The sequence below is a fragment of the Vidua macroura genome, chromosome 3, assembly GCF_024509145.1.
Source record: "Vidua macroura isolate BioBank_ID:100142 chromosome 3, ASM2450914v1, whole genome shotgun sequence".
Taxonomy (NCBI): Eukaryota; Metazoa; Chordata; class Aves; order Passeriformes; family Viduidae; genus Vidua; species Vidua macroura.
This window is the reverse complement of record NC_071573.1, coordinates 15,130,833-15,141,772: the sequence shown is the minus strand read 5'-3', so window position 1 is coordinate 15,141,772 and position 10,940 is coordinate 15,130,833. Positions and strand designations below refer to the sequence as shown.

At 40.3% G+C, this 10,940-nt stretch overlaps 1 protein-coding gene across 1 annotated transcript; it reads left to right on the top strand.

Annotated features, from left to right (window-relative positions):
* Window positions 1–1,874: 1,874 nt before the first annotated feature.
* Window positions 1,875–7,378, top strand: SULT6B1 (sulfotransferase family 6B member 1). The gene is given in 9 exon segments (XM_053972407.1): window positions 1,875–1,888; window positions 2,610–2,674; window positions 2,885–3,182; window positions 4,131–4,189; window positions 5,094–5,198; window positions 5,874–5,968; window positions 6,255–6,349; window positions 6,351–6,406; window positions 7,248–7,378. Coding segments are annotated over 9 exon segments (918 nt in total).
* Window positions 7,379–10,940: the final 3,562 nt, after the last annotated feature.

The window sequence follows — 10,940 nt, the reverse complement described above, 5'->3', positions numbered from 1 at the left end:
AATTGTTGGAGGACGCAGCCCCCTTTTTTGTCCTAAGTTCCTGTCTGCATCTCCCTCTTCCTTTTCCCCATTGGCTGAGGTGCTTGGAAGGCACAGACTTCCCAAATCGCCTCCTCTATGCTCCCCTCGAGTATGGACCCCCTTTTGTTATATATAAGAAAGAAAAACCTATTAATAATTCTGTTAAGTCTTTGTTCTTTTTCTCTAGAATCAGGAATTTAACACAGCCTTGGCTGAGCAATAGTCTGTGTTGATAGTAACATTTTCTAGAACTAAGAGTTTCTTCTGTTGCTTCCCTATCTGTAAGTTCTTAGCCCTATCTACAAGCAGATTCACATGATCTGTTTTTAAAGACACAGTCATCTTATTCCTTGCATTTTCATTGTCTTCTATTATTCATATTGCTATTAACTGGTATTACGGGACTGACTTTATTGCCAAAATAAAAGCTCTTCAGATTTTCCTTAATAGGGACTTAATTTTCTTTGTAAGATGCTTTCCCCCTCCTCTGCTAGTGGTTTGTAAGATTAGATAGAATATTTTTGCTGCTCATTCTTACAGGGTGATTAATTTTCCAATTCTCTTTTCCCTGGTGCCTGAGTTTGCAAGTGTTGCTTGTACTCAGTGGGATTTCTTAGTAAAGTAATTCCTGCTCTGAGGATTTTAAGTGAACAGGATCAACCCAAGCAGCAGAAGCTTAGGGTTGTTGGAGAAAACATGGATCCAAGAAAGGAATTAATAGCATTATCATTGTAGCAGTTGTGGCTCTAACCAGAGAGGGTCCTGGGTCAGGGTCTCATTTAGCATATAGAATTTGCATTGTTTAGCAAGTTCTGATCTGGAAAGAAATTGTAGTATATTTAGGGGCTTGAAAAGTATGCCTGTAGTGCTTAGGGTGAATTTATAGCTACTATGAGACAGAACACTGAACTGTAAGAGGCCAAATAAAAAAGGAGCAGACACAAAATGCGAAATATGCATCTTTGTTTTAAGGAGCCTATTAACTGTGGGAGGATGGATTGTAGGAGAGTAGAGATAGTGCTGAAGGCAATCTTACCCCTGAGAAGTTGCAGCTGTACTAATTACCAAAGAGCAGGAACAGCTTGTCTTTAATAGGTCACAGCTGTGTCCAATAAGGATGGGTGTTATAAAAGAGTAGATTAGCTGTTTGAGAGGAGAGCTGGAGTCGATTGGCTGTGCTGCTGTGAGGAGTAAGGGTCACGTGTTTGGGACAGGTAGAAGTCAGCCAGCCGTGCAGAAAAAAGAAAAACAGTCAGTGCTGTGAGAAGCCGTCCAGGGGATCTCACAGAAAGTATGAAAGTCTTACAGTAAGATAATAAACTAATGGTGACAGTCAGTTACTATCCACCGTCAATTGGTGTCAAGCACCAATGCCAACAACTGGTGGCCCATACAGGGATGAGTTCTGACACATAATCCCTTTGGGTTTGGGTCCAGATTCCTGCTGGACCCTTCACAGAGATTGTTTGTCATATCTTGGCACTGGCTTTTATTTCTCATAGAGTTGGATGAGTTCAGGTGTGGAGACATGATATGAATTGTCTCTGACATGTAGTAACTCAGTAAACCTCTCCTGCTCAGGGCAAAGGATGAGTGGATTAAAAAAAAAAAAAAAAGAGATCTCACAGTGTTAAGCTTGGACAGTCTGTGGTAGCTCAGCAGGGGAATATTTTACTAAACACCACTGCCAGTTGTTCAGTAGGAAGGGAGGTACACAGCTCCCTGTGGTTTGCTGAGGAATGCAGCACCTTGTTACCTGGTAGGCACTCTGGTGGAAAAGCCTGTATGCAAAGTTTCACAGAAGAAATGGGAAAGCAGGAGGGAGAGAAAATGATGCATTTGTGCAGTGCAGCATGGTATCAACCAGGTAAATATTTTGGAATTTTTTTCCCATTTGGATATTTTCTTCTACCTTTTAAAACTGTATTAAATAGTTTTCTTGCCCTAATTTCCTATAACTTGCAAATCATGCTGAAAAATGGTAAGACTAGAGGAAAAAGAATAGAGAGAAAGATTACCTGCCCCAGTCTGAAACTAGATATTGCTGCGTTCCCTCTTGCCCCTTGATGGGATACTTGGACCCACCAAGCCATAGTGTCACCAGGCAGAAATAAAAATGTTTCTGTAGGTCTCTTTTCATCTTGAACCAAGGGGCCCTGTTGTCTGGCTTCCTCTTCCAGCTTCTTGGGTATTTTCCATGCTGGGCTCAAACTCTTTGGCATTTGCCGTGCTTAGATGGTCATGAATGTGTGTGATGAAGGAACTTGCATTGAGGCCATTCAAAAGCTTTGTTTCTTAAAGCTCTAATATTATCCTCATCCCTTTTACTTGTTAAGTTAAATTACAGCAAGGTCTCACTATACTAAAGGTTTTTCCCAACTCACATGTGTGTAGTAGAGAGAGAAACTGATGCAAAGGACTGTTGATGAAGTATGGATGAAAGACAGTGGGTCTTCAGGAATCAGTAGTTCCCAGGGATGGCTCATACGGTTGAGAAGCCATTAGGAAATTTAGAGACTGGGAATTTTAGGTTTATCAATTGTAGCTTTTTGTTAAAATAAGATTTGCTTTTGTGCATGTCTTGGCAGATGTGAGCGTGGATTTGCACGTAAATGGGAGAGTGATATTGATGATATCCATCATACAATGTCTTGTATTAATGATATTAGGTAGAATATAAATGATAAATGTATTATAAGACATTGTATAATGTGTATGTGTTATATATATTCCTGTATAAATGACATGTATTAGCTGCTTCCACCCAAGCATCTGAGACCCTTTATAGGGTGGAATTTATTCCTTTCTGGGAATTACTTTCCACAAAAAGCACGAGCTGTTTGCGCTGTGTTTTTTATGCTAGTGCATCTGGCAGCTGTATTCACATGGGACTCGCTACAGGAGACAGTGGCAGCTCGACAGCTCCATCGCAGGGGGCCCGTGGGAAGCCTTCCAAGCACTTCCCGACAAGGACACGGGGAGGGTGCTGTGGGTCAAGGTGAACACACTGTTCCCTTGCTCTGTCCTGCCAGCAGTCGGCAGAGCAGCACTGGGGCAAATGGGAGTCACGGAAGCCTCGGGGAAGCTGGCTCTGTGGCGCAGCTCCAGAGCTGGCCACAGGCTCATGCTGGGACGGGATGCAGTATGGGGGAGGCTTTACTGCAAGATGCCTTCCAAAGGGTCAGGGGCGGGGAAGGATGCAGGTCCCTGGGGGAACAGCTCTTCTAGCACTTGTTCTGACACGTGCTTTACGGACACAGCTACAGGCACAGCTGACGACATGCACTGGCAGTGACATTGAAAAGGTGACTCTGCTTTGCCCCTGACCCAGAGCAGCAGAGAGAGGCAGACACTTCTCTCAGCAGAATGAGTGGAGTTTCTTGCTAATTCCTTCCTTCTCCTACCCAGAATCTTCCTATGTGTCTCTCTGTAAAAGACGGGAAAGGTTCTGTCATTTTCTACCACAGACTATGTTATGAATATATTAAAAAAATATTAAGTGCATTGTTGAGTCAGTTCTGCCTCCAGAAGTGATTCAGGAAGGTCACAGTTACAAAGCTGTTGAGGTTCTCATTAATGAAAAACATTACTTTGTTTATAAACATTTGAGTGCTTTGGTGTTGTCATTTGATGACTATTATAATTAAGCTTTGTAATGAGAAGGCTCTGACATTTTACTTAAATCTCTGACATGTTTTATTTTGTTCTCTGGCTTTCTTGGTGCAGGTATGAAATGGCTTATCTAGATTTTAAATTATTTGATATTTACAACTGTCCAGAGTATACATGTAAGCACAGAACTAATTTTATTAAATGTGGAGATCCAGGTAAATATAGTTTTAGTAAAAAGAAATTGTCAAACCATTTAAAACTGTTTGTTTTTTTCCTTTCTCCTGCACAAAAGTTATTAAAATGAAGTCATGCAGCAAGTAAGGCCATTTCTCCTAAGACAGGAAAGAAGATAATTTTGGCTGACTAATGCCTTCTGATTTAGGGGCTCTTTCACACAGAAAATGCTCACAAATCATTGCTGCACCTGTGTAAAGAACATGTTCTCTCTTCTGTTTCTGTTTAATTCTGAAGAGGATAAAATAGATTTCATTTCTAAGGATTTTGATAACACATCTGAATTATAATCACCTCCCCAAGTCTATTTTCAAGGAAAAAGGTACAGTGTTTTTTTTTATTTTTCCAAGAACAAGCCTCATCTCTCTGACAGTATCAGTGTGCAGGGCTAATTCTGGGACCATATCCTTTTTTTGCTCCCAAGCAGGTGGCACTGAGGGAAAACAACTTGGAGACAGTGTGAGTCTCATGATACTTGGGCTCTCTTAGCAGCCCCTACAATTTACAGTAGCCTCAGGGGTGTTGGAGTTGACATAAGCAGGGACATAGGTAGAGCTGTTGCAGTGCTCTGAAATTGCTGGAGTGTCGTGATTTCCTTTTTTATGCAGCTCTTTTCTGTGCACAGTCATGGTGGGAATGAATGTGGCAGCAGTGTCTCTGGGACATTGGCTGTCTCCTTGCAAAGACTCATGAGGTTAAAACTTCAGTGTTTCTGATACTTGAAGTGTTCTGATACTGAACACTGGCAGATACTTAGTGCTTCCAAGATGCACCACAGAGGAAATGAATAATTAGTTAAGGGATAGAGATTTTTTCCATGAATTTTTGTAATTTTTTACTGCACGGGGCAGGAAAAAATAAAATGTATCTGACAAAAACATTTAATGTGTATAATGTGTTTTCAGAAGTGTGTATGCTTCTCTGAGGATTATAGTCTCGTAAGGATACCAAGAAAATTATTGAAATTGGGAGATGATTGTGACAGCTGTGGTTTTCCAGTTACATCTTTCTACAGTTGCTTCATGACATAAATAAACAAACCTTAGAAGTGGTGATAAGGGCTTTAATATGATAGTTATAATTTTGTTCTACATGACTTTATTAATAAAATGTTTTATAGCTCCCAGTATGTTGTTGGTTGCAAAATGTTTGGTTATACTCTCACTTTGGTTGTCAGGGTAGATGAGTGATCTAAAATTGTGGCCTCTTTCTCCCACTCCACATAGTAGTGCTGTTTCAAAACCCTAAAGATACAGCTGTTTCATTTTTCCATTTCCGTAACAATGGAATGCAAAGTGTCCCCAATTACTGCTCCAGGGATGAGTTCTTCTCATGATTCATGACAGATCTGTGTTTTTACAGATCCTGATTGTAGCTGAAAAGGCAATGGAAAAAAAAAAAACAAAAAAACAACTGAATGGGGCCAGTGGGAAAACAGCTGTGCCATAATTAATTTCCTGATGGCTGTATGTCACAATCAAGGAGGCAGCTGAATGCTAGAAGGGGAAAATGTCCAAAAGATGCTTTGCTTCTGGGTATTTGTTCTTCCAGCAAAGGGTGAGAGAATAACATGGCAGCAGGACAATGGCACTGGGTCAACATTCTACCACTTAGTTTTGGAGGAAATGCTGCAGGTTCAAAGTGTTAATAAAATGGCAGTTTGTTTCTTTAGTATTTCTCCATATTAGGCCAAATACCTCATTAGCAACCCATATTTTAGATGTCAGGCTTTGTCTGTTAAAAAATGTTTACAGGACAGTATAGTCGCAGAAGGGAAGCACATAGTGAAATTCATGTTTATGTGTGGAAACTGTTTACCTACGAAAGTTCAGAGGAACTCTTGCCATTCTCCTGTACAGACAGTACCACAGAAAGGACAGGCTGTTCTTTTTGTCTGCATTGTTGTAATTAACAGGCAACAGAAGGCAATTCTTCAGTTGTACAAAAAACTGTACCGAGTTAGAAAGAAAGATCACACCAATGCTTTTTTCCCCTCTTCTTTACAGTCAGCTGGGGATTCTCTTTTGATCCTGCAGTCACCTGGAACAAACACATTGAAGATAAGAATATTATGGTCATAGTATATGAAGACCTGAAAGGGGTGCAGCAGATGCTGTTTACTGACAGCCAAAACACATCTGAGCCCATTCTTTGAAATCTGCTGAAATTAAGAGGAAATTGCACAGGTTTCTGAAAAAGCAAAACCCAGTTGATTTTAGCGACAAGTTGAGTCTGGCTATACAGAAGCAGAGCTCCAGAAAACAGAAATGCAACACAGAAAACAGTGAACGAAATTAGTAGATGATGGCAATGCTCATCCCAAGTGGGTGACTCCCTTGTTTAGAGGGAGCATATTGCACATCTCGCTTTCACTGTACTGCTTTCAGAACCTGACTGCCAGTGTAAAGCAGATAGCTGCATTCTTTGGATTCTCACCAACAGCTGAGCAGATCCAGGCCATTGCAGGAAGGCACACTTTCCAGCCAGGAAAAAGCTCAGGAGACTCATGGTGCTGTTGGTTTGATTCTTTTCCATAAAGGTAAATCTGTTTGTATTTTGCCAGAGGGATGAATGCTCTTTGTCTTGGGCAGACAGGAATTTGGATCAATAGATGGTTAATATTTATGTATAGTTTTTAAGGCTGGCTGTTGTTTAAGAAACACTGATTGTGCTTCAGGAATCTCGACTGATTTCACCCCAAGGGCCAGTACCATACAGTAAAGCCCCGTATAATATGATTAGCAGAAGTGCCCTACAAGAAGTGCACCCTCTTCTTGTGGTATGCACTAAGCACCAACTAAAACAAAGAAGAGTTTTATCTTGGCTTCTGTGACCACTGGGGATAGCCAATAGACTGAGTGCCTCCACAGATCTTTCTTCAAACCCTCAGGTTTGCCTATGGACCGCAGTAAACTCACAGAATCTAGATGCTCCATAGACTGATCTGTGTTTTTTAGCCACGGATCAGGCTAGAACCTCAGACAGCCCCCAACTGTGGGCTCTCCAAAATCTAGGTTAAAGGTAGACTGCAGCTTAGAGCAGTGTCTGGTTGCAACAAACAAAGCTATTGCAGTTAAAAGCACTTTTGAGCTTTCTGGGTTGGTGTCACAGCTGCTGGTCACCTTTTCTAGTCTTCACAGCTGTACAAGGTACATGCCAGAGCTATGAAGACAGAGCAGTAACTTCCTGTGGTTGCTTTATGTTCACATTCTATTGAAGACACCAAACATAAAGCAAATGTATTCTTCTGTCAGATATTTTTTCTTACAGGAAAAAAAAATCTGAAATATGATAAGAGAGAAAAGTTAGTATTTTGTTTTAAATTATACACTTTGGTTGTTAGAATCAAGGGTAATAATTTCCTCTTCTTTATATTCAAGCTGTTTTTGGAGACTGGAAGAATGTTTTTGCTGAAGCTCAGAACCAGAAATTGGCTGCTAAATTCACAGTGTGCTTAGAAGTAGCTAAGCTGGGAGTGAAGTTTAAATATGATGTGTATTGCAATGCCTGAACATCCTTTGCAGACAAAAACCCACTAATGTTCAGGCTGTTTTTCATTCACTTTGAGGAAATAAAACAGAAACCAGGACAACATCCAGTTTAAAATTTTGAATATCCATGTGATTTGCAAACCTATTTCTGCTGGCTTAATTTACACAAGCAGTCCTTGCTTGAGCACTTAGTATCATTGAAGGCCACTGGGCTCTCTCAAACAGCCTGAAGAGCTTTGGCCTCCTAGGTTTTTAGCACTGATTTTTAGCTTTGATCTCTTGTTTCTGGTAGAATCCTCTGTGAAATATATATGCAGTAATTAAAGCTGCTGAAATAATTGGAAATATATTCAGTAGGTCGGAAGTTATTTTCCAAGAGTTGTTTTAAAGCAATCTGAAGTGTCATTTTGATTCTTAATTTCTAAGTTCATGGGATTAATATATAATTTCAATTTCTAGGTTCATGGTGTAAAATGAAGTTTCAGAAAGTCTTGTAGTTGCATTTTGCTCCTTTGCACATTTGCACTGTGCTGATCAATATAAGAAAAAAGTAAGAGGCTCAGCGGTAAAAATTTTCTCTCCCTTTCAGCAATATTGTTTTTCTTTCCTTTGATAGTTGGAGATCACTGGAAATGGAGTCTTTGCCCGGGTTATCTATATTTACCTGGTTTTCTTGGGTTACTTCATGCTTAAGAGTAGTACATATGATCTTGGAGCCAGGAAATGCACTTTTCCTGGATATTTGTCTGAGAGCTTTGGGCTGTTGCTGTCCAGAACAGAATGACTGTGCTTTGGTGGAGCCAGAAGACCAATGTGCACAAGATGGTGTAACACTGAACAGCGTCACAAAAAGGTGTCTTTTTAGGCTGCAGTTTTCCCTTGAGAGGCTGGTTAAGCACCAGTCTTTGGCAGCTGGTTGTTTTTCTCACCAGAGACATTTCTTTATCTCTGAAGAAAAGGAATCCAAGGGAAAAAGTGCTCGGAGAAAGAGTATGTGGGTAATGGGCACACAGTTGCTAATTTAGCCAGTAGAGAAGGTTACAGTCTTCTTTTTCATAGTTTTTCAGCTTCTGTCTGATAAATAATTGCTTGTGGTAGATGTGCCTTGGCCAGAGAGAAAACTCAAGTGTTGGATACTTGAGGTGTTGACACAAATTACCTCTGTGAGAGCATCTGCTGCACGCTTTGTTAGCTGATGGTAAACACAGCAAACTCCCAGCTATTCAATGCTGACAAGAATCCCCTTCTAAAAGTCTGCTAGTGACAGGGAAGTGATTAAGACAGCTGAACTTCAGTGCATACTTAGGAACATCTTGTCATTTTTTCTTCAGGTCTCAACAAAATCTTGTTTGTCTGTCTTTCCTTACATATTACTCTTATTTTTCTTCTCCTGTTCTAGCCATGTTTATTGTAGCTATGTCACCTGTGTACAGCTCATTGATGGTGCAAAACACTCCAGCTGTTGGTCCTTTAGGCTGACTAGACTAAAGGATGCCAGTGTCCTAAAGACTGGCATTCACATGGTGGGAAGAGAGGATCAATGCAGCTGTGAATTTTCTTTCAAAATTAACAGCTGTAATAATGGTAACTTAAAATAAGTAAACCAAAAGTGAGGTACCAGTGAGGATGGAAGAGCTAAATAGAAATCACAAAATCAAGCCATATCGGAATGAAGTGGGTTTATACCAAACAAATGAAAGTTTCTGGTCACTAAAGCTATCTTAAATAAATCTGAGTTTCCCTATAACCTTTATGTAGGCACTGGAAAAAGCAGCAGCATTCCATGGCTATTTGCCTCAACTGTACCTGCTGCAGCAGTGGGTCAAGATCATTGCTAAGCAATTAGTAGACGTCAGTTCAAAAGGCTTTGGTCAAGGATGGTGTTGAAGCAGGAGTACTACTTCCTGTTAAAATAGGTAGTCTGAGTTACTGATAGATCAGTAACAGCTACCCTGTGCACTTTAAATTCAGTGAAATATTCCAAAACAGTTCACGAGGAAATTATGTCTCAAGATGCTAAATAGGCTGCTCTTAAACATATTCTGAAAAATAGACCTTTTCACTAGCAATGTTATTTAGAGTGAGGCTGTTGAGCTGAGGTAATATTTTATAGGTGATGTTCTAAAATTCCTGCTGTCTGATCTGCACATTCTTCCCAGGACATATTCATATACTCAGTAATTGCCAGCTAATGATGGGCATAAAAGAATGAAGATAAGATTTGTGCATGTGAGGGTCAGCTGATTTTTTTTTTTTTCAGCTTTCTGTGTGTTACAGGTTTGGTTCTGTTAAAAATGAAGTGGTGGGGTAACCAGGAAGAAAGCTGGGCCTAATGTCAATAGAGAAAGGGAGAATTTGTACCTTCCTCAAGCACTTGAGCACATTCAGGATGAACAGTGAGGTGCTTTGAGATGGTGGCATTATCCACCAGGTCAAATCCAGTAGCTCACAAAGATTGCAGCTATTGACAGCAGCTAAACCAAACAAGCAGTAAAATCAAGTTCCTTATTGTGGAAACTCACCATATATTCTTTCCATCATAAATACAGGAAGCAATTTTGTATATGTATTTTCTATTTGTATATGTTATGCTCTCTATATAGTTTAGCTTTTATGTTTTTTAATTATGGTACTCAGCAGTAAAACTTTGAATGGTATTTTTGACACACAACATTTAAGGAATATGTTGGATCATTTAGCTTGTAAATAAGTGTTTTCCATTCTTTGACCACAGTTTTGGTATCACCTTTTTTCTGTATTTGTAATCTGCTTCACACTTAGTTTTCTAGCAGTTGTAGATATTTATGATGTCTACATTTATGGTAATTGGTAAATGCTGTTCTATTAGTACTTCTGTTACCTCAGTTTTCCTTATGAGCTATTCAGTAAGGATCATAAGGCAGGAAAGTATATCTAAAAGAAATTTGAGATCTTTTATTGGAAAAGAAAATAATAACTGTTATGAACAGTTTCCACGTGTTCCCCAGAGATGCGGGCAGGGCTTTCCTAGTTCCCATGGCAACACTAACAGAAACGACTAACTCTAGCTAAGTACCCATATTGAAATGCTAATTAGCTAATTGCTCTGTTTGCTTTCTCTAAACTACCTGGAGATAACCGGCCTCCCACCCCTCCATGCTGCCATTCTGGGACTAACGTGCAAATAAAAACCCCTTAGGATCATGGGAGTATTTTTAGGAGATAAAAAGGAATAAAAATAAAAAACTGAACACAGTAGAGGAGTCTAGAAAAATGCCCTAGCTGAGGAAGAGGGAAACACATCCCCTGATTGACTTTTAACCGTCGCCATCACCTAAGAAGGAACAGACTATATTAGGTTCTGAGAAACAGGGAGATAGAGAGACAGCCCTGGTGCTGCCACCATGGAAGGAGCGGGGACAGCTGTTGTTCTGGACTTCAGCAACAGACTCTGCATGCCACGCCTCCACATCCTGGGGTCACTGGTGTGGCACAAGGAAAGAAGAAAGGACATCTGCTGCTGGGGACTCCAGTGACAGACTCTGCACGCCTCCTTCCTTTTGGCTGCCTGGGAAAGCTACAACCGCGGCGGCTCTGCATCGA